This window comes from Gnatocerus cornutus, chromosome 9 (assembly GCF_029298725.1).
Source record: "Gnatocerus cornutus isolate USDA-ARS CGAHR chromosome 9, icGnaCorn1.1, whole genome shotgun sequence".
Classification (NCBI taxonomy): domain Eukaryota; kingdom Metazoa; phylum Arthropoda; class Insecta; order Coleoptera; family Tenebrionidae; genus Gnatocerus; species Gnatocerus cornutus.
In genome coordinates this window covers 11,609,868-11,634,506 of record NC_142241.1, presented here as the reverse complement: position 1 = coordinate 11,634,506, position 24,639 = coordinate 11,609,868, and the positions used below count along the sequence as shown (strand labels likewise).

The 24,639-nt window shown below is 35.4% G+C and overlaps 1 protein-coding gene across 3 annotated transcripts in view; it reads right to left on the bottom strand.

The window, feature by feature from the left end:
- Sp1 (transcription factor Sp8) overlaps positions 1-24,639 on the bottom strand; it is a 54,620-nt gene that overhangs the window by 4,307 nt on the left and 25,674 nt on the right. Inside the window, exon 1 of one of the 3 annotated variants that reach the window (XM_088045044.1) lies at positions 17,542-17,855. The exons of 1 other annotated variant lie outside the window; for it this stretch is intronic. In XM_088045044.1, coding sequence (XP_087901170.1) covers positions 17,542-17,634 — 93 coding nt within the window. In that variant the 5' untranslated portion in view covers positions 17,635-17,855. Of the gene's footprint in view, positions 1-9,292; positions 9,523-17,541; positions 17,856-24,639 lie in introns of those variants that run through there. One more of the 3 variants, XM_088045045.1, reaches the window with a different exon arrangement.

Below are 24,639 nucleotides of genomic sequence, written 5' to 3'. Positions count from 1 at the left end.
GCACGGTTGCGGCACGTAACTTTGGGTTATATGATAGTTATGTACAGTGGGCTTCAAAATTAGTGTCAAAACATCCAAACATCAATTTGATACAACTGACTGATTTATTCATGAATTAGTCAAAAAATGTAATGAGAAGACGTGCTCAAATTTTAGCCTTGGGTGTAGATGCTAGAGCGATTGAATATTTTAAAAGTAGAAATTAATTGGTAGCCTCAACATTTGTAGTCAATAAGATTCTGCACAAACTTTCAATTTTGGCAACACTATACAGGAGTCCCAGATTTATTTGATTTTTGTGTCTGTATTTTGTGTTTTAAGTTGACCAACCACATCGCATCTGTGTGCAATATAAGGAAACATTTTTGCTGGTAACTTAGCAAGGGACTAGAGAATCATGCGCTGTGATTGGCCAACTTAAAGTGCTTTTAACTCAAAAACCCCTGAACACGTTTTGGGACATTCTGTATGAACAATCGATGAATTTTTTTCTAATGCCACCAAATTACGGAACGGGAGTCATGGTCACATCTACAAATGCTATAAAAACCGTTTATAACGAATAATGACAAGCCACCGATAACTACAATGTAAAGTAAATAAAAAAATCAAAGCACACAACTTTAACTGTTTAATCAATGAAGATTGCAGCTTGTTATTTAACAATTTCTTCAATGTTCTGAGCATGAAATCCCGTTTAAAACTTCTGGAATCTTTAATTTGACGAGTTATTGTGTTTTGAAATTATGTTGACAATGTATTTATCAAACGCGAAGTTAGAAACCGAAGAAAAATAAACTTGTCACTGCTGTTCTCCTCAGGAGAAGTAATTTATTTCTATTAAATATCTGGCACCGCGCCTGACGTTAAAAAATGTGAGAATTGTCGTGGGAATTTATCAAAAGTGATGTATTAAAAAACATACAGATCAATTTTTTCGTGTTGTTTACTAAGAATTTGCGTTTGGTGTGAATGGGGCTTTAGTGGCCGGCGTATCCAAATAAAATTGTCCACTTATCGACCGCGTTGGAGCATTACGGCCCGCAACACGTTCCCTTCCGGACTTTTTATAGCCCCATGATGAATGTTTGAATATGGCATGGCGAGCATTTGTCATCCATTCCGATTATTTATATTTAGTCGAACAAACAAGGACAGGCCATTTATTATGAGCTCTCTCGAATTACACGAGTACTACACGATCCGGTGCTCCACAAAGCTGCTAAGCGGATTACACAGTTGTTGATGACAGCCAAGAGTACAAACACGGGATTTTTTCAAATAATAGGGCCCTAATCCAACTACCTGTGCCTCTTGGTAAAAACAGATTTTGTAAGCACGATAGTCCTACCAATATGTCTCAACCATCGAGTTTCGTTGTTGATGTGTTACAAAAAAGTCAATTTGGAAATCGTAGACAGCCGGAGGGCGAGTCCCATCCCCTATGCATTTAACCTCGCAACCTTTACTCATTAATTTCGAAATGCGGTTACCTAAAGGTTTTTTTAACATGTATAATGCATCCTTAGTGTGTTGCCGACCAACTCATTAATTCCAAGTTATTAGTAATTCAGGGAATAAATAAAGAAACCTCGCTACCGGCTTACTTCTGTCATGTTATAATTGTTTGTCAATCTTCGCGTGATAACCTGAAGGCATGGTTTCATCCTCTGCACCATCAGCTACCGTCTCGGTTTTTCATTTTCTTATTTTGATTTATTTAGGTTTGATTGTCGACCAGTTCTATTATCGAGTCGAAATTCAAACTAGTGCCGCTTCGGACGTCTGCGGTCAGTTTCAGCAAGTCATTAGTCTGCTGTTACAAGATTATTAATTTATTACCCCATGGACGTTCCGCGAAAATTACAATTTTGGATTTTGCCACCGCCGAAATGTCAAGTGAAACCAAATCTTTCCCAACATTCCATTTACATAATAATTATTAAATTTTTTTGTATCAAATATAATTTATCGACCCACGCAACATTGTGAAATCATTCGAGCGCACCTTTCCCGGCAAATAAGGATAAATTGTCTTGACGATAAAATAACATTGCGATTGAAAATTCGGGAGCAGTTTTGATCCTACGCATTTTGTTCCAATGTATTAAAAGCTTTCATTACAGTATAAGATGGGCGAGCTACTGGTGTTGACTTCTTGCACGATAAATAAACAGACACAGAACTTAACGAGTTTCGGTCATAAACAAGATTGGGACGTAGGTGAACAAATTTATATGCATGAGTAGCCCGGGGTTATGTTTGGGACGAGATTTTACGATCCCAACTGAATGGGTAGCGCTACTTTTATGGCTAGCCACTTCCGAAACTCTCAAGAGAGTCTGGAGAGCCAAAACGCCACTTCTGCACCTCTCGGTTTAAAGAAGTAAAAGCTCAGTTGAACGAAAGCTCCAATTTCAGTTACTGAAATTATTGCTTCGGTGAAAAAGTGTGCCATAATCTGCGGTTTTGTCCAAGCTGAAAACCCATTAGACGCCTTTCATTATTTCTACACCTCCTTTAGAAACTCGAGCTTAGTTACCCAATTACTGCTTTGTAAAACTTTTGACATGTGACCATTAAAGGTTTTGTTTGTTTGAGGAGCAGCTTAATCCTTTTATTTTTTTGTTAGAATGGCAATTTTGAAACCGAGTAGGTTTGGTATTTAAAAATATGACTAAGTCGGTCACAGTTAATAAGATTTATGAAAGTCAATTAAGTTTTCTAAAGGTATATTCTGACATGAGGTGCGTGACAACCTCCGTAATATATTCATAGCTATAATGAAGGTGGGCCGACTGTGACCTCCCTGGGTGTGCCAAAGGAAGAAAGGCGACAATTGATTGACATTTTGTCGAGACCGCCGGCCATTCTAATGTAACTAATACACACGAATTCACTCGGCTAATATCTTGACTTTCAATTTCTACTTTTCACGAAAATTTCAAAGAAACCGAAGCGAAATGTTTTGACGGCTTCGGAAGACAAAGGTTCGATTTGACCGCAGTTTGAAAGTGTCAATCTTGCTTCATTTCTGAGAAGCGACTGTATTGAAGGCCGGTGTCATATGGGGATAATTAGGCTCCCACTTGAGGCTACAGGTTCTGCATTTATATACAAGTATTTCTTGTAATCATGCAAAACGTGTTACTGATGTCAGTGCATAATTTGTTTGTTTCCACGATAATTGAATGATCTTTTCCTGGGAACTTGTGGATCAGAAAGTACAGAAATAAGCTCAGGAATAATTAAGTTGAAATTTTTAGCACCCTTCTTGACGGTGGAATGGTTGGAATTGACGCGTTTCCACAAAGTATTCCAAGTTTAAGTATTTGAACTCCACATCACTTATTCTGAAGACACAGTTGACATACAACAGACAATAAAAATCTAAATGGTTCTAATTTACGACGAGTTAAAATTATATCTGGAACATTTCGCTCGCGGCACTCTATTTCCAAAAACCGTCCAATTTCAACTCATCTCTTTTAAACGAACTAATTTTGATTTCTCGAAAAACAATTACGAAAACCATCAAAAGCGGTCAGAAAAAAGAATGACCATCAACCAATAACCCCGACTATGGCGCAGCTCTACAAAATAAAATAACAGTGCATAAAAAGCTGACGTTTTAAAGGTAAAAAAGTCGGCTCTGTTTGAAAGACCAACAAGTTATAAGTAGTGACTGACAGTATATGAGCAAGCGGCAGAGCTATGGTCAATTGTGGGCTCTTCAGCTCTGACGGGCGATAAAAGGTATCTTCGCTTTTATTATGTCATATTCCCAGTAGCATTTTTAAACAATGCCGATTTCTATGATATAGAGGGGCATCGACCTGGTTTACGCCGAAATGCGCCACACAAAGTCGCGTAATCATAAATTTTGAAGACTGTTTTTTAAGCCGCCGCAACGCGCTGGCGCCTCGGTAAAAGAAACCTAACATTTTATAATCACAAAACGGTTATACATACATAATTCTATCGCAAATGTTAATTTTGGAAGTAATCAGCAATCGGCCAGCGACCTGTTGGTACCCGGAGGTAATTGCCCGAATATACGTAATTGCAAATTCTAATTCTTCGTCACTTTTCGCGCTGCCTTCCCCAGTGTCCTTCAAGCTCGAGTCGCTTTTGACACGTCTTTTATTTATAACTTCTGTCTCAGGAAAAGGTAATCAATTCTCATCGAAAACGGCGATTTAGACATCAAAGTAATCGCCGTAAAATTTCTAATGAAATCAATTTAATGCAGGAAGCGGGGGTTATTTTTCATTAAAACTTCTCGGCCGCAATGTCAGTCCCGAGAAATGCGGTGGCATCTGGTCCCATTAGTCATTTTTGTGGTTGTGTGCCAAATTCCCCGTAAAAAATTGTTCGTTTAAAACCGATTAATAATGTTATTATGCCGCTGGAGAACAAGCCGATTATTCTAGGCAGTGACACATTTAAGATTATGTCGTAATTACGAAATTATATCGAAATTAGTCTTAATTCGAATAATAAACACGAAAATGAGGTTTTTGGTCACGAATTAAAAGTTTTTCAGTTAATTTTAAGTGACGACACCCGCATATAACATCATCAAAACCAAATTATGGTCATTTTCGAAGCTGTTACTGAACTTGTATTTTTGTACACGCCATCGCCGTGAGTTTCATGAGAAACTTGAGGTTTGGAGATGTTTCAGACGTGCTTGTGGTATGCCCAATTATCGACGAAAATATTTACTTTTTGCTATATTTGGATTGTTGAGAGTAATTACGATAATGCGACCAAGAAGGAACAAAGAAATTATGTAAGGTGATTGACGTAAACACACAGGAGTGTTTAAAAAAAAGAAATTCCTTCGCTTTTTAAAGTCGACCACATGAAGAAATTTTTTTAAGAAAAATGTGGTAAGTAGGTACTTTTGGTGCATCGTAGATTCGAGTCGCTTGACAGACATCCTCTGGTAATGATGTCATAAAATTTTACAAAGTATTAAAACAGTTTACTACTAAATTATAGACACGTATTGTTAGAGTTACTACATGGTATTGTCATGACTTACGACTAATAAAATAGTCCTGAAAAGGATTCTGGCATTCCAAGCGCCTCAGTTTAAATTCTGCGATTGAGGAGTTATTTTTCAAAACTTAATAAATCCATTCATTTCATAAATTTTTACAAGGGTTTAGAAAAACGATAATTTGTTCTATTTTCTTCAAATTTACTATTTTGGCATAAGAAGGTAACACGATGTTTTAGCAAGAGGTTTTTTACTGAATAAAATATATACATTATTAGATTTACCCAAAATAATCTCAATTTCACATCAAACCCACTGTCAGTCAAAATTGAACGAAATGTCGTCCTGTTATTTGAGAAAAGTGCTTAATATACAGGGTCCGGCAACACTTGTGTCCACCCCCAAAATCGTCTTTAATTTTAAAGATTAAATTTTGAAAATTTGCATACGCTCACAGTTGACAAAGCTCTAGAAGCTGACGCAAAAATTTTTTATCACTGATAATTCTGTCGTCGCGACGCTTTAAAAATGTAATTTTTCGTTAATTGTGAGGGTTTGTGATATCAACCCCTAATTTAATTTATTTTCAATATAACTGTGTTAAAAATATCTCAGTTGTAATTTTAGATTCAATGCATATTATCTTCAAAATTTGAGAAAAAAATGCTGTTTTATCAAGTTAGTTTCCAATTTCATTACGTCAAAATTGGGAACTATGTTTACACCCATCTGTCAACATCTTGTGTCACAAATGCCATCTATCCTTTGGCTCGCTTTAAATTGTAACAAAAGTCTTACTTGGTGAAATTGTCGCTTTGTCGATGTTAATTAACGATTTCTGGTGTCCATAAAGTGCAACATGCCCGTGTTAATCAAAATTAACCTTTATAAGACTGAATGAAGTGGCTTGTGAAATTTTAGTGTAAACGTTGTTTGCCGTTGCGGTGTAAACTAACTTGATAAAACAGAGTTTTTTTCGCAAATTTTAAACACAATTTGCATTAGATTTAAAATAAAAACTCAGATATTTGTATCACAGTTATGTTGGAAAAAAATTGAATTCAGCAAAAACTCGAAATTCGCCAAAAATTATATTTCTTAGACGGCGCGACGCCAACCAAACCGTGATAAAAACAAATTTTTGCGTCAGCTTCTAGAGCTTTGTCAACTATAAGCGTATGCAAATTTTCAAAATTGTAACTTTAAAATTAAAGACGATTTTGGGGGTGGACACAAGTGTTGCCGGACCCTGTATATATGCAATATGCTTAATTTTAGAATTTTCAGGCATGACAAAGTTATAATCTGTTCCTGCAGCGTCGCAGCAACTACTGATCAAATTTTAAGCTCGCCAAAAGAGATCAATTTATTACAATTTCAAATGCATTTTCTGGTAGAAGACTTCCAAAATCGTCTTGTAAGCAACAATGCCCTGCACTGCGCAACAGTACTTTTTTTCCAAAGTTATAAAAGGAGTTTCTGGATATACAGGTTGTTCTGATTACGGTTTTTCAAGATCAGCTCTAGTTTTCGAAAAATGGCAACTTTAATGTCAAATTTCAGGCTAAACCAACTGTAAAAATAAACTTTTTTTTAAGTTTTTTTTGAAAAAGTCCTCAAATTCATTCAAAATTGATGTTACTCTACAAGCAATGCCATTAAATGCTAGAGCAACATCGCTTAGAAGATTGCAGTGACAATTGTCGAAAACGCAAAAATTGGTCTCGAGAAATGTGTAAAATTTTATGATTTAAACACTAAACACCGGAAAAGATCGATGAAAATCGTAAATTTACACTTAAATTGATTAAATTGGACAGTCAGACTTTTGATTTTCCTTTTCTTGTTGCCAAAATCGCTTCTACAAAATTTGGAAAAACAATTGAAAATCAAAACAACTAGAGCTGATATGATAAATCTGTCGACGGATTCTTACACAATAAGGTTTAAATTGTGAAGAACTGTTGAGACTTCTTCGGAAAAAATAGAAAAGTTAAATTTTGTTAGACTGACCAATTTATTAAAAGGAATGGTAATTGTCTAACGTTGGCTGCACTACTTGTTGTTGACACTTGTCGAGACATTTCTGCAACGTCAAAGTGTGTAGAGACAGTGCTACCAACACGTCAAAATTATTCAACGCCTTCTTGATGGTGTTTTTGTTCGATTATGCGTTGTAAATAGATGAATATTAATATCAATGCAATTTTAATTATTCTCTTGCATAAATAGACGTCAGGAAACATCACTATAAAACGTGTTTTCCGCAAACGGCTTATTCAACAAATATCATGTGAATTATTAAATCAACAAATGTAGATTGCAGATAAAAGCCCATTCACAAAAAAGCACATTTTATAAATAATAAGCCCAACATAACAGCTTAATGAGAAAATAATGATTGGAAATAAATAAATTACATTTTTTGTGACAGTCAAGCGTTTCGTTTATTTGTCCAACTCCAAATTGTTTTATTATGGTAGAATTCATAATACCTGACTGTTATATGCATAATGTGAAGGTTATTTTCGAAAAAAGTCTCACACGTTATCAAATTTCCACTTAAATGATTTTCCGGTATTGTGTTACATAAATACACCAGTAACATCTGTTAGAAAGATTACAAAAATACTTGTTTTTCTGTCTAAGGCAATCGGGAGCTATTCTATCATGTGTTTGATCGAGGTTGACAATTTCGTTACAAGGGACAGACGGGAGAATAATACTATTGTAGTTTTCAAACACCGGTGACCCCAACAGCTTCACCAAGTGTACAACTTTTTTCGTTTAGTCAAATTTTTACACTTAAGACTCTTTAGAAAAATAACACTGTTGAGCGCATTTTCCGTATGACCTACCTCGGCCGTCGGATGAAAGGGAATTAGCCTACTTTACGTCGCATAAATTCACAGGCTGTTGGTAAAATATAAAATGAACAAGAGTACCACATGCGGGGTTTGTGTACTTTTACTTGATGGATTTGCACAGCGGGATATTTTTCAAATGCGAGGTGAGAGTGTTGCATTGCCCTAATGGATTTTTAATCCGGAGCTTGATGCTATCGAAGCGGTAGGACAACTGCAGTGCCAATCACTAATCAATTAAAGAGTGAAGTGTTAGGGACTTATTTTATTTGAGGGTCCTCGAGAGAAGTAGCTGGATACATCTCGTTAGGTGGATTTTCGAGAGGTTTTAGAAGGTAACAATAGGCTGGCAAAGAGCAGTCAACAATGGACTGAAAATAGCTAGTTTATTTAGGATGGACTTTGTGGTCAATTTGGGGATGTTGCACAATGGGATAATCTATTGACAAGTGAAGGACTGAAATGGGCATTAGATCAGAGTTTTTCGGTAGCGGCATTGAAATACAGTAAATATTTAGGGCTCAAAACAACAAGCAAAAGGATTTGAATATTATTCACTAAAAATATCACCCAATTTGGTTTTGAACAATTATTTTAGTGGCGAAAAGGAAATTGATCCTATTAAATTTTGACAGTGAGAGTTTATTATAAGAATCAAACATTTTTCCAAATCAAATTTTGTAAATTTTGATCGCAAACCTGGCAAACTTCGACGGCATTTTTCTTCACCTAATTTAATTGGCATTTAGCGTTGCCCATAATGGCGGCAGAGCCTTTAAAACCCCCAACCTAATATACATAATGATAATTAGTTTGAAATAGCTATCAGGCGGCACATTTGACTACGCCTTTTTCCTTTTAAAGTGGACGGAACTAATGTATAATGAACTGTAAAACCTGATATTTTGACCTCATCTTTAAAAAATTAATTGTCAACTGACCTCCGCTGCATAAATTAGCAGGAACATTGTATGAAACTGCTGAACCCGAACATAATTCATTAAAATTAATTATTATTATTCCCGTAATATCCTATGATGATAATCTTGACAGTTCACACCGGTGCTGCCAAATAAATGTCAAAATAAAATCAAAGTAATGAATAGTAGGCTGGGACTTCAGGTGATACGCTACTAATTGGCAATATTTACATGATTTAACGCACGAAACAAATGAGTGTCGATGGAAAGGCATCCAATTAGAAAATTTGCTGCTATATGGGTGGGTAATATAACCTCAAACAATGGCAGAATTTGATGTTATCAGTACTTGACAATTTTATGGCGTAATGAGTAGGGTTGGGCTTGGAATTTTTTAAAGGCCGAGGTCTTGTGGCAACCAGCACCCGATTAAACAACATGTCTCGAATTTAACATTTGCCAACTTTTGCACAAAGTAAAGTTTAATTTGTCGTACTTACAGCAGCTTTTACATTCATGGACATGGCGGGAATTTGTGCCCCATAGAGTTGGCTCGCCGTGGGGGTCATGTCGGTGAGCATGATGTTGACGTAAGCCACTGTCTTTATTTTACGACAACACTGCTAAAACAATGCCCGACACAGCACTAATACAGTAGAAATATTGAACTGCTATTGTTGAGATCACATTGCTTACTGATTCTAAGAAGGGGAAGGATTCGAGATGCCCAAATCACAGGTTCCCCTTCTGTTTGGTCATGGAAAGGCGTGGCATTGTTGCAACGACCAATCCAAGCAGTTGCCATTTATCTATAGCCACACCTTCCAGTTTTTATAGCTAGGTTGATATTGCGCATGACACCCCCACGACTTCACAAATTATACTGTATTTGATGAATGAGTGCACCTATATATGCGTCTATTATTTTGTAAACAAGCACTTTATTAGTACAAGCACTTGACGATAAAACACACGGTATGGTTTAAGCTCGACGAAGAGGTGTTATTTTCAGAAGCTTGTTTATACCATTAAAATAATGGTACTGCATTATAGGTGATGACATGAGTTTTACGAGTTTTATGAACCAGTCATTGGCCTTAATTATTACAGCGATCTGTTGATTTGGCCATTTGGCTCTCCTTTAAAAGTGGAATATGATTTACATAAAAATGCTGTGTATGCAATTAGTGAACAGAAAAAACAGAAAACATAAACACAGTTTTGCGTTATTTATTCAAAGCTCATTTTTCATAGGATAAAAAAATTGGAAAACAAGTTATTTACCTCTTTTAGTTTTACTACAACAGTGGTTTAACAATAGGTAATGATTATATCCACATCTATTTCTTTATTTTGTCCTACCTCTGTAACTATTAGTTTACACCTGGTAAATACGTATAAAAACACAAACATTTAGCACACAAATGGTATGCTAGCAATGTGATTTCTAAATTCCTTTTCTACTACTGAGTTCGTTCAAATATTTTTCTACTCATACTAGCGTAAGTAGGCATTTTTGCACAGACTACTTGCCTTGTAAGTGTGTCATTATGTTTAGGGGAATTTTTTGAGTTGGCAACATAGCAATAACTAATTGGCATTGGCATCTTTCGCCACCTCTGAGCTGCTCACTGTGTGTAAAGTTTGTGTAAAATGTGACACAAAAGCGTTCATAAAGATGCGCAATGCTTTCTGTCACTCCACTTTGAGCGTTCATAAATACCACGCTAGGAACGCACAGAGTGCTCGAAAATCGCCGGACTCAGAAACCCGATGAAAAACGCTCCGCATGCGCAATGTCTTGGATTTCAAATGCACGTCAAATGTTTGTTGTCATAAATCATTGTTTCTTAATCTTTCAAGTAAGCCGCACCCCTTTGAACCTGAAAATAGGTCTCCGCACCCCATTGAAAATTGTGCTTCCATTTTTTAGTTTAGAAAAATACATTTTTTAAAAAATTTTTGTTTATTAAAAAAAATGTACATTTTATAATATCAACCAGCTTCCCCGCACCAATGATTTTAGTAAAATTTCTAAATCGAAAAAGAAGCTCGAGATCTATCTACTGGCCAAATTTGAGATCGATCGGACAAATTAGGAAAAATGAAAATGAACTTTCCGAGACTTTGATCGGCCTAACTGAGTTATGAGTTTGTTGTTGAATATGAATTTCAATCCCAGATTTGGAATCTGCGGAAAATTCTGCGTACACTGATGTATAATAACTTAAGTTTACTCTAAAAAATTAACGAGATATCGATATCAGAAATTTGGCATAGTTTTAGTCGTGAATTTTTGCGAAAATTTGCAAATTTCGACTGTAGAAAAATGAAAAAACTTTTTCTTATGTAAAAAATCGCGAGAAAAACGATTCCGCAAACCGCATCTCAATATCTGAAATAGTTTCCAAGATATCGAGCACGAATTGTTTTGAACCTTCAAAAATTTGGCCCTCTGGCGACAACCCATAAATTTAAACGACCATAACTCAGTTATTTGTTGACGAAAATTAAAAATTCTCATGTTTTTGGATTCAGCGTGACATTCTGCGTAAAATGAGACCCAAATTTGTTAAGTTTGCTTAATAAATAAACGAGGCATTGGCCAAAAACTGTTTTGAAGACGTCATTTTAGAGTGATTTTCAATTAATGTTTTCAACATGAAAACGACGTTTAATAGCATTGAATTATACATCAGTCGAAAGAGGAGCTCAAAATCTATCTACTGGCCAAATTTGAGATCTATCGGACAAATCGTTTACGAGTTATGGCCAAAAATAAAAAAAAATAAAAATTTTCATCGTTTGAGTCGCAATTTTTTTTCGCGAAAAATCGACTATCGAATTTTGGGCTTTTAAGCACTTTTTCTAACGTAAAATGAGCCGAGAAAAACGATGGCGCAAACCGCATCTCAATATCTCTAATAGTTTCCGAGATATTTAACTTTGAAAATTGGGAAAAATGAGAAAAAATGAAAATCAACTATCCGAAACTTTGATCGGCCATAACTCAGTTATTTGTTGTCAGATCTGAATTTAAATCCCAGATTTGGAATCTGCGTAAAATTTTGCGTACACTGATGTGTAATAACTCAAGTTTACTCTAAAAAATAAGCGAGATATCGATATGAGAAATTTGGTATAGTTTTAATCATGAATTTTCGCGAAAATTTGCGAATTTCGACTGTAGAAGAATCAAAGAACTATTTCTTATGTAAAAAATCGCGAGAAAAACGATGGCGCAAACCGCATCTTAATATCTGTAATAGTTTCCGATATATGTATTGAGCACGAATTGTTTCGAACTTTTCGAACCTTTCGAAAATATTGTTTAATTTTTTTAAGTAACCTTTGGGCCTTCTACGATGCTTCAAATTAAAATTTGTAATCCTTTTACATTGTTGTTAATATTTGACAAAAATTTTAAAACTTTTGGAATTTTGTTTATTTTTCTTGAGGATGTTCTTGTTAAATACTTCTTATGCAATGCTGAAATTTCTTGAGAGTTGAGTGGCAGTTACTCAGTATAAATTTAAACTTGTTTCGGATTGAGAATTTGAGATTTAACTTTCTTTAGTTTCGCGTTAGTGGTAAAGTTAAAAGTCTTAAATTCACTTTTAAATTGTACAGCAAAACTTGCCTTTTTAACCTTTAGTTTAGTTAAGCCCGGTTTAAAGTTGGATTAAGCAGTTGAGCAAGTTTGTTTCAGAACCCGTAAAATGTAGTGGTATAACATTTTGCTTGCAACACAATTAAAACACCATTATCCATTTTTAACATAATTATCAACCTAATTAAAATTATATTATGTATTACGGTAAGTAATTTAATTACAGCAAGTAATTATTCACTTAAATACTCTTTCTCTTCCAATAATAATAAATTCATTCTTGCCATTTTTTTTCGTTTTCTAAAACTTTCGCCCTGCACTCATGACCCATCAAAAAGATAATTTGGTAAGACAAACCAAGCGTGTTTTTTAGCACTTTTGGACATTAAAATCTGTCACCTGCACCATCTGCTAGTTTTTTCAGCATCTATTACGTTTTTAGGCACAAGCTTATTGCTCCTAACAATCGCAATCATCATTCTCATCAAGTATAAATATCCGTACCTACAAAGTCATGATTTTATTCAGTCTGACTCGTTTTCTCATCGTATCAATGTCTCACTGGACAGACGTCTAGCGCCGAAGATGATGGGAATGATCAGTCCAGATAATGATGATGACTTTTATAATGACGATAATGCAGGTCGGTAAAGCAGGCGCCGCTAATACTGTCCAAGATGGGGCATAATTACACCTCAGTCTCGACCTCGCCTGACAGCAGCACCTTAGATATTAGATAAAAGCTCATCTTTCTGCCACTTGCCATGTGCAGCACTTTTTATTGGATGACACCAGCAAAATTCTAAAAGGAAATTCGACCATGGTTATTGTTCAAGCTCATTTGAATACTAGAAAGTGTCTTATATGTAGCGTCAACGTTCGCAAATACACCTACACTAAGAGCGGAGCATGCGGCAAGATCAAAGAAATGATTGTATAGCACGTACCGATGATGGTATGATGAGAAGATGCAATTTGTACAAACGACCACACACGCGACCTGTATCTATTTTCGACAATGTTGATGGTAAAGCGGGAATTTTCATACAGAATTTTTAACAGATGGTTCATTATTCAAAAGAACAGTTCCGGGAAGTGTTAATACCGCTTTTTGTGAAAATTTTTAATAGAGGTACATATAATGATGTCGTCCTGAGGCAAGGTGGATAATATGTTTATTCTAACTCGACAAAAAACCGGAGTCTAATGAGACAAAATGAGGCTCAGAAAGTGAAAATATGCAGAACACGACATTCCTTGATAGCCCTGCCCACCTTCAAAAAATCCTAAATATTGTTTAAAGGCAGTAAAAATTAAAAATAGATTGCCAGTAATTTCGGACCAGCCCTTGAGTATTTAACATTCTTATGTAAGCAAACTACAACGTCTAAATTGAATCATCCAAATTGAATCACTCCGATTATTCTAATTTTGCCTTCACCACCTCGTTATGCTTAATGATTAATTAATTCCAATCAATCATATTACATTTCTCGCATGATTGACACTGTTAATTATACGTAGCAGTTTTTGAAAAATGCGAGCTCGTTGCTGCAATTTTAAAACAATGCCAGCATTTAATTACTCTGAAATTATAGAAAATTAAATTATCAGGTGACAACTGCAACTTTCGCTCCTATGCTTGCATGAAAAGTGCACCTTTACGGTGATTAATCTTATATTAATTATTGTCTTAAAAGTTGCTAAGTATAGCAATTATTAGCAGATAAAATTTATAAATTTTTAATTATTTACGTAAGGTGTCGTGTGTGAAACATTTTTAGCGAGGTAAATTTAGCTTAAATTGATCACGCGAATGACTTAATTTTGCAATATTGCGTGCTTTAATGAAAACAAAAACCATTCCCTTTCATTCGTTATGTTAATCTATCTCCTATTGCATAATTATTTTCGTTTGAATCTGATTAATACGAAAACATTATTATTAGGAAAAATAATGAAGGATTTTTGCATTTAATTCCTCATGTATGAAAAGCACTCTAATTTATATTTATACTCGGCAGTAATTATTATAATCCGGTGAGCGCACGGTCCGGTGTATTATTACCTAAAATGATTGGTCGTTTTAATAAAGCCAAAAAAAAATCTTCCATCATCACATAAGAGGATTAATGAAAAAACCTCCACTGAGCACTTAAAGAGAAATGTTATAAAAATGGATTATTTGACGAAATTTGATTGAGCCAAACCAATTGGAGAATAATTTGGTTTAAGTGGAGGGACTAAATTGAAACACGGTTTAAATAAGCTCTTAGCTTTAGGGTAAATGCCGACAGATACTGCCAGTCACCCCAACTTGCATACTAACGCACCAATCAACCCTCCAGACGGATATTGGCATGAAAATGTTACATTTCCTCATTGTGTTTCAGAAAATTCTGATTCGTTGGTGCATCTTTGCAATTAAATCTAATTAACGGTGATTATTTTTTTTAAGTGGCAGCTCGGTGTTTTCTTGCACGCCATCAATCACTCGATAACAATATCTGCACTCTATCATAATTTATTGAATCCGCCTCTGGCTAGGGCCGTACTCGTGCAATTTCCATACAAAATTCAGCATTTGTGAGTGTTTACATGGCGCTTCCAGACTTGCGCATATGTAATTTGATCTAAGGTGGTCATTTTTCAATTAAGGCCTCCCGTAAGTCCACCTCTCGTTACCAATAATTGATTCACTCAATTTATAACTTAATACAGATGAACTAAACCAGTTTCCAGGAAATTTCTACTTGTGGTTTAACGAACATCCCTGGTGGACAATAATGACATAATTCCGTCTATTTGTGGCAAAAAGTAGTGAATTCGCCCAGATGGTGGTGGTTTAGAACGCATATGTCGCGCTAAACAGCTAAACTAACGTGAGTTTGGTCAGTAAATAACTAAATTAAATTGTAAATGGAACGCTCAAGGGGAAGATTAATTAAAGGTGGGGTTGGCTAGCGTCGCTATGCAAATTTTTATGGTTGAATTCTGTTTAACTACTTCGGAAATTATGGCCATTTCAAGGTAAGATTACGATTTGGAATTTTTTGGGAGAGATTGGGGAGTGATAGAGAGTTACTCGGCTGATTGCGCGAGTCGATAAGAAATTGATCCAATTACAAAACCACGATAAGAATAAGAAATGAAAATGTCTGGCTCCATTTCAAGACCAATTGAACAATGAATGGAGATTTAGCACGAGACTGCACTAAAAATCAATTCTTGTCAGGCTAATCACCGATGTTGAATTTTCTAAAACAATCAATTTTCCTGTTTATTTTCATATTTGACACTCCCAAATTATATTGAACTGTAATGAATGTAATTTACACATCGATTCGCCGTCATTAATCTTTTAAATAATTTATTTTTTCAAATCTCCATCCGAAAAATCTTTATTTACCAATTTTAGACAATCGAATTATATCAAATTTTAATGACTACCCTTTCTCCTTGGCGTTCTATCCAAGTAACGGAACTAAATATTCAGTCAATACTTCGTTGTTGTTGTTGGCCGGATAAATCGAAAACAAATATGATTTATTTAATGTGGGGACGTTTTGAACGTACCTACTTATTTGTCGGCTCAGGCTTTCAGGAAATTTGATGAGAGTAAAGAATTATAGCAGGTAAACGTGTCAAATAAATATACACCACACTACAGGATGACGCAGTACAATTTTTATTGGTTCTTCTAATCACTTCGATAACGAGAATTCGTTAAAAGAAAGAACCGGAAACGATTGTCAATGGGGCATGTCTGCGGGTTTGTTTTAATTTTCTCAAAACTCTACGACCAAAGAAATAATAATTTGAGTAGTTAAGTGCAGCTGAAATCAAGCATGCACTAATTTAACTAATTCTTTATGATGACATTACTATGTTTATGTATGTAGATTGAAAACAAAGTTAATTGAAAACGCCCATTTGAATGTTGCAATTAATGTTATTCAAATCATCAACTGCATAATTATTTTAATAATATAATTAATTGCAATTGACGTCAATTAGCAGGCTGTATGTTTTGTGATGTTCAGCTGTGCAAATGTGATGCCAATTTATTAGAGGCTGGAGTTCTTTCAAAATTATTAATTGGAATCAGAGGTTTAAAGAAAACATGAATAGTTTGTGTTTAATTCAAAAATCTGAATTTCTTGACACAAAATTGGCAGAAATTCATATTTTTTCGCCACATTAATAAAATTAGCTACGTAAAAACCAACCTCCATCAAAGGCTAAAATATTTGCACTTTGACGATAATGTGCCTATTAAAATTAAAAGCTTTCTTTCCATTTTTCTAATCAGCTGCCATTAATTGCAACACAAAGTTAATACCCAAAGAATTTTATTTCTTGATCAGAAGAGCCGTCGGTTTTAAAAGAGAAATGAATTATTTTGGAGCTTTAATGTTTTGCGATAACAAAACGATTCTGCTGATAACACAGTGCAACAAAAATTTGATTCTCTTCATTTGATTTTATTTTATGATTAAATACATTAGTTTAAACATGATTTAAGCGTTCATTCATCAAAACTATCACTTTTGGAAAAAATATTTAAGAAAATGTATGCAAAATTTGTTGTTTTTATCTATTTTAACTAAACTAGAAAAATCCTCTATTTTTGAAGTAATTGAGTTTATTTGCATTTAATTTTTTATTTTCTTTAAAATAAATTATAATTTGACAATACAGTGTTATTCAAATTATAACAAAGCTCTTTTATATACTTATTTATCTTCTACACCAGAATAGGTAAAACAGAAAAAAGTAAAGTTAATGGTTCTGTTAAGTTAATTTTCTGAATCAGGTAAGCCTAATTTATCAGAAACAAAACCAAAATTTATAGGAACAAAAGTTTTTTAAATTTTTGTTATACTGGGTAGTATGCAAAAAGAGGAAACAATTTATAAAAGCTGTGAAAACGGTTTTGAAATTTTATTACCCGAAGAAAAGGCGTGCCTGGCAACTTGCGGCAAATTCGCCGGCACTTGATTGATACTGTTACATGGTAATTGCAGGTGAGCACATTTCCCGGGAGGAAAATTTATTGAAAAAAGTGATACATTGTTAATCGCTTTGATCTTTATTACTATTCACGTTAGAAAACATGCAGAAATTATGAATCATTACCTCGAGAAAATCGGCGCCCGCAGCGACCTGCGGCGAATTCGCCTGCACTTGATACGAAGAATACGTACAGTTCATGTCTCCGTCGTTCACCATGTACCCCCACGAATTAAGACCGCACCACCATTCCTTGTACTGTTTATATCACTAATATAATTCAATAAAGCAACCACTAATTTGTGTCACAAAGTGCTGGTTATTCGGTAAGGTAATTGTCGGAGCTATCGGTGTAATTATAGAGACAGCTCAACAGCGATGTGATGGACCGGAACAGCATGCGACTAGAACTGCGTACGAACGGGCGAGCGTGGGGCTCCGGTTATTGCGTGCTACGAAACGCCCCCGCGGATCAAATGGGGCCCCGATTGGAGCTCTACCTGATTGCACGCCCCGCGGAACGCTCAGACCACCGCGGAGAGCCGCGAGGGAGACGCGTCTTCTTGCTGCTGTTGACGACCATTTTTTTCAACATCTTTCTGAGCTGGACGATGGTCTTGAATAACGAAAGTATCGATATGAGAGGAAGGTTGCGGCGATCGATGAAATGGAGATGCTCTTCGGGGTGCAAATGAAAACGGGAGCGGTTGCAACAAGTGATTCATTGTCGGCGATTTACACACTCTAGTTCTTGCTTTTGAAAATGGAAATCGATGAAAGTCGAGGACTCCGGGAACTCCGGGGACTCCGGAGGTCCAACAATACGATTTTTGCACTTGTGGCAGGAAATTGGGAGGAAATAATGATTAAAGCGTCCACTTCCGGGGACTCCGGAGACTCCGGAGGTCCAACAATACGATTTTTACACTTGTGGCAGGAAAATTGAGAGTAGATAAAATAAAAATAAACATTAATAAACAGAAAATTAAATTTTAAATGCCATACAAAGTAAAGAGACATGCAAACGACGAAATAAAAACTTATGAAATGTCGTGACAAGGCAAACTAAGGAATACTACACATAAATAATGAACTAGAAAAATATTCGACGAAAAAAAAGCGGAAACGTGTCTACAAAGTAAGACCACGTTTAATTGTAAGAGATATTATTCTAATCATGTGTAATTACTGGATACAAATAAGAAATTTCCAAGCAAAAAATTAGCATAAACAAACCGCAGTGACTTGCAAAACCTGATCCAAGCACCCGTAATTAGCACTTTAGAATTTTTCAGTAAATGCGAAAGATCAATGCTTGGCATCCGACCTTCCGTGCCCCATCGTTTTTTATCTATAAAATCTCGGCCTGAAGGAAGTAAGTTCTCAAGTGCACAATTGAAAAGCAATAATGGAATGATCATAGCAAACGTGTGTTACCGCAAGCGTGCAGGCGGACATACGGACTTCACGACTTCACTTATCTGAAGATATCACAAAATTACAGTTCTAGAAGTACGAAGAACGCCTCTGCCATACCCAAATAACATGCTTGAAGCTTCAGCTACCGGAGCCGATAACGCGCAATCTGCAGGGAGCACCCAGGTGTTTGGTTCTCACACGTGCTGGAGGAGATCCTCCCAGTTCCGCTCCGGGATTGAGTTACTGGGACACTCCTCCATCGTCCCCATTCAAACGCCACACAATTTCATTGAAATCTTCCTTTTATGCCACCTATTCACACGTACAAATAACCCTACCTGATGAATAGGCGATGGGTGCTGTGAAAACGACACCCGTTTTCCGCCCGAAAATCGTTACATCTACGTTTTTTCAAAACGAGAAGGGCTAATTTAAACTGAGCGGAAAATCAAAAGATGTGCTGTTCAAGGAGAAGGAAGGAGTGCTGCAGAGCATGCAAGCAAACAATGAAAACGAGGAATAATAAATTTGGTGCGTCGTGTCTGAAGATGGAAAAAATCAAAGTACGAAACGTTTCGATAATAAGTGGAAGGGTTAATTTGATAAACGGATTATTCATCAAGCCGTAAAATACGAAACGTAGAGAACAGAAACACTAAGTTATAAATAATTATTACAAATGAGTGTACAGCACGCTTTGGGAACAACTGCTTTTAATAAGCACCTTCCTCAATATTGCCTCTGATGGTGCATCGATCAGATAAGTGTGTAATTATAACATCGCCGAAGGCAAAGAAGCAGAGTGCCTCGCTTTCGCAAATACAGATAAACAATATAAATTAGAGGAATTCGTGTGAACTGGATTCGAAGTTGGGTTCTAAAGATATATGGATGTGGTCCATGAAGGTTTATGCCTTATGATTTGCGTGTCAACGTCAGAAAGATATATGTATACGGCTACAACTTCAACCACAACCGACGAGTCTGTCATGCCGCTGAAATTACAGCTCGCGATAGCCTCCAGCCCTTTCTACCGGATAGTTGCATTGTATTTGATAACGTGCCCATTACCAACGATTAGAGAAAAGTCGGTATTTCACGATTCGGGTGATTTATTGGATTGAAGAACGACCACCGCATCAGTTGGGATGATTGCTATTCGGGAACATCCCAAGCGAAAAGAACACCAGTTCAAGGTCATAACGATGCTACAAGAGGCCGTGATCGAGCACCACGTTACGTGTTTCGTCAGAGGAGATTGCTCGCTGATGATGAGGTGATGATAACTGTTGACTGGGAAAGGAAGATTTGTTGGAAACTTAATTATTTGTATTGATTTTGTGGATATTTATATAACCAGTGCGGAAAGTGCTAAATTTCGACGAGTTATGTACACAATTTTTCCTACTACCCTATTTCAAAATCCATTTCTTACTTATTCTGAATGTCATTTTTCTGTGGTGATAAATTTAACATTAAAGAATTTTTCAACGTCATCCTCAGCATCAGAAACTTCCAAAGTCGAGGATAAACACAACGAATCGTGAAATTCTGCTCTTTTTTCTTCTCAATTTTTCAAGATTCTCAGAGGCAATATAAAACAAAATTTATGGGATATGATAAATATTTAATTAAGATACAGTTTTAGGGGTTATACGATTTGATCCAATTTTTTTGGTAATTATCGTGTTTTTTATTTGTTATTAATAAAATAATTATGTGGTTTAACAAAAAATCGAGCCGCATAAACACAATACTTTAGTACAATGAAAATTAAGTCTAGTTAGATATTCTAAATACGTAACATTTGAAAAATTTCTAGTTTCGATAAAATATTCCAACTTTGACTATTTACAGTTCGAATTATTAAAATTCCAACATTTATTGCTTATGTATGTAGGGGAGAGGGGGGCATAGTGGGGTACTTAACATTCAATTACCCACGCATGTTAAAATAATAAAAATTAACAATTTTTTTTTACTAAATATCATAGACTAATGTATTGCGGATGATTTTTGTTGAACTTTTTTTGATTACCATAAAAAACTTACGACTTGTGAGCATTATTTTAAAAAATGGGATTTGCCCCGCTTTGCCCCGCACATAGGGGTAAAGTGGGGTACCCTATGGGGAAATCAAATTTTTGAATTCCTGTGTACCTACTTAGAAAAAGTAACATTTTAAAATTACTTAGGCATCAATGCCAATTGCACATAAATGAGCAGGTTCATCATAATTAGCCACAACATTTGTATGACTAAATTTGAAAAAAACTTGCTCCCTAACTTCGCGAATTTTTTAACGAAAACACTGAATTTCACATTTTGTTTTATAAAACATATAGGTTTTCACATTTTGTTTTATAAAACACACGTGGTTAACTGTCAACTAACAACCAATCAAAACACGCTATTCGACTTTTTTCACAGCGTTTAATTTGAGCAGCAGGAGTGTTACCCCGCTATGCCCCGGTACCCCACTATGCCCCCCTCTCCCCTACATCTGCAATTAAGCAGTGACATTTCTCAGAACAACTCTAATGGTATAATTGTCTTAAATAAAAGAAAACACTAAAATATCCGCCTTGAACATACCTAATTGTTTAATTTGTTTATAGTACACGTATTTTAACAAGTTTGACCGCACATTGTTCTTTGAAAAACGTTTAATTTTGCATAATTAAGTCCGTGTAAATTATTTAAAATTACTTAGGAATTAAATAGTTAAGTGCATGTTTAAATTAAATGGTAAAGCACATAAACTGATTGTAATTTCTTCATATCATTAGCATTGTTTCAACACGTAAAGTTTTCCAAACTCATTCAACAACCCTCCTCTTCATGTCTTACCACCATGTTTCATGTAACCTGTGCGCATAAATCTGAAGTCACTCAACTCAGTTCCTACTTTACAAAAAGCAAACATAAAAGTGGGTTCATTTATCGCGGTTCACACGACCATCTCTGGAATATTAGGTGGTGCATATAACCCTCTGTATAAGACATGGCGCAGAGATAGAGCCGCCAGCCGCGGACCACCATCTGTAATTAAATATCGCCAACCCTGTAATTATGGTCAGTAAATTTCTGTATGCGGGGGCCCAAGAGAGATAACGCCCGACGATCGTCTAGTCCCATCTTTTCTGTTGTTCCCAAATAAAAAAACATCGTAAGATTAACTGAGGGTATAAACATTAGAGCGCGATGTCATGGGTTTGATGGGTTTTCAGGTGTTCCTCTTGATGTTATCATAGTGGTGTAAAAAATTTTCGTTGCAAGATTTTTACTCTTCTGTAATTTGTCTTTCTTTTTTTCAGGTTGGTCCTCCAGAAGGCTCTTCTTCTTCACAGGTGAGTACACTCCAAAGTGCCAAGTTCTATGTATGTTCTCGCAATCATTTAAATAGTTCTTTGTCTGAAGTTGGTGGCATTGTTTGAAAGTGAAGATATATGTAAATGTCTTGTCTCAATGCCAACTATTATCATAATAATCGCACGCACACAATTATGTTCGCTTCCTAAAACATCCTCAACACTTTCTAATTATACCTAAAGGTCCGTAAAAACGTCCATTCGAAAGGAATTGATTTAATCGTATGCAAAGTCATAAAATTCACAGATCCAATCTGACAGTTATCCAGTATTGCAATAAATCTTTAATTACAAATTAATCTGCATATTAATTACTTAATTACTAGCTAGCAATGTCAAAATAAAACCTAACATAAATAATGTTTCATCGGCGGATTAAATAAATTAAAATGTGACATGGAGGACCGACATTGCTACACCAACACTTCGATGAAAAAATATCAAATGGTTTGTATATTACAGACATGAAGCAGACAAAATTCATATATCATGAATATGCCTTCAGAAATGTTCTCTCCGACGATGTATAATTGCAGGTTTGGTAAATGACTGTGGAATTCTTCAGAATTCATTAATAAAATTACAGAGAATCGGTAGTACGGCTGTCAGCCATATTTAAACAAGTGCATAAATGCGGTTAATTGCCCTAATTTTTACGATAGAGGCGAAGTATACACTTGGCTGAACCACCATTACAACACTTTTAAGAACAATTAAAGTAGGAGGGTGCATAATTTTCATCAACTGGAAACCCGCGGTCTAAAATATCATCTTTTTACCAGTTTATTTAATCTATTACCGAGCGGGTAGGTACATTCCAAATATTATAATTTAAAATTTAAAACTACGAATTATGAAGCTACTAAAAAGCTCGGGGGCTACCGCTCGACGCCAAATAAGCATAATCTAAACCCACCTTTGCTTTACCACTAATTTTTCCCAAAGCGTCATAAAAGCACCTTTAATTTGGTATAATTTGTGGAAGCTAATGCGTTGTTAATGTTAATTACCCCATACATGGTGGCTCTTTTGACAGCTGTTCCAATAAACGCCATCGCTTTAATTTTTCACAGCTAATGATTAAATTGTTGTTTCGGCAAAAGCGGTCATGTCTTTGTTTACGTTTTCATGGAAAAATAAGAAAAACCCGCATACCAATATCATTATAACCCACATGGCAATGGCGGTCTGAACAACATGCGAATTCGTTCCCACTACGTTTAACAAATTACGGCCCTCGAAAAGTGGAAAAAACGACGTTAAATAGTTGATTTTTCAACTGTTTTAGTGGGACTATCTCAAGAATTGTGAATCGTGTACAAGCTGGGCATGGGAAAATATGATATTCTGCGTGGTAAATGGCACAAAATACCGACTTCCAAACAATTACTTGGTCGTTATTTGTAATTACAACTAACAATTGATAATTGACATGATTGTATTGCGGCTTTCAACTTGCCGCTTCTGAAACGACGATAATGTTATCGGCATTGATGTCGCAACGCATGTGATGATATCTGCGTGAGGAGAGGTGATAATTGGCTCAAATGGCAAATGTTGCATATTTTATATTTAGTATCCTGCAGAGTCTAAAGTAATTTCTTGCAAAAGTGGAAAAATTGCGCTATTCTAAAATTGCATGTTTAAAATAATGATTTTATTTCATCTCATTTTTTCCGGAATTTACAGTTTTATATGCTTATTCCAAATCATTTGACTTAAATTTTGCAAAATGCCTAAGCGATTTATAGGTTTTCCAACACAATTGTCATTTTGCAAAATAACTACTTGCAGTTATTACAACTCATTTAACAGTTTTTGGTATCGTAAACTGCATACTGCACTCTAGAGCATACCAGTCTATGCACTTTTCTGGGCAAAAGAGCAACTTACGGAATTAAATTTTACATTTATTTACCAATGTCTTGTAATATTCTCATATTTGGTAGTACCAAATACCCGTCGCAACAATCATTTTTCGGTCAGTAAGTATGTCATACAATAAGCTAGTCATTGTGCAACTGGTTCAGTGTTATAAATACAGTGTTTTTGAAATATACTACCAAAAATTAAACACGGCCTTTGGCAGCCTTAAGGAACTGAATTGACTACTTTTTATTTTTTCTAACGTTAAAAAGAAAACACTTTTTACCACTTATCTACTTAAAACACTCCTGATGAAAATATCAACCTAAAAGAACAAACCTTGGATTGTTGCTAAGCAATCAAGACTACATTCTTTAATCCAGTGGCGAACTGGAAATTTATACCAAATATTCGATTAATTTTATCTCGAAAGATTTTTACCTATAACATTTTTTGTCAATTGATTCTACTTGTCTTCTTTTATTCTTCATTTCAAAAACACCCTGTATGTGATATGTGAAGTTCATGAAGTTTGATAGACTCTTTATAAAGGATCTGACTACTTCTA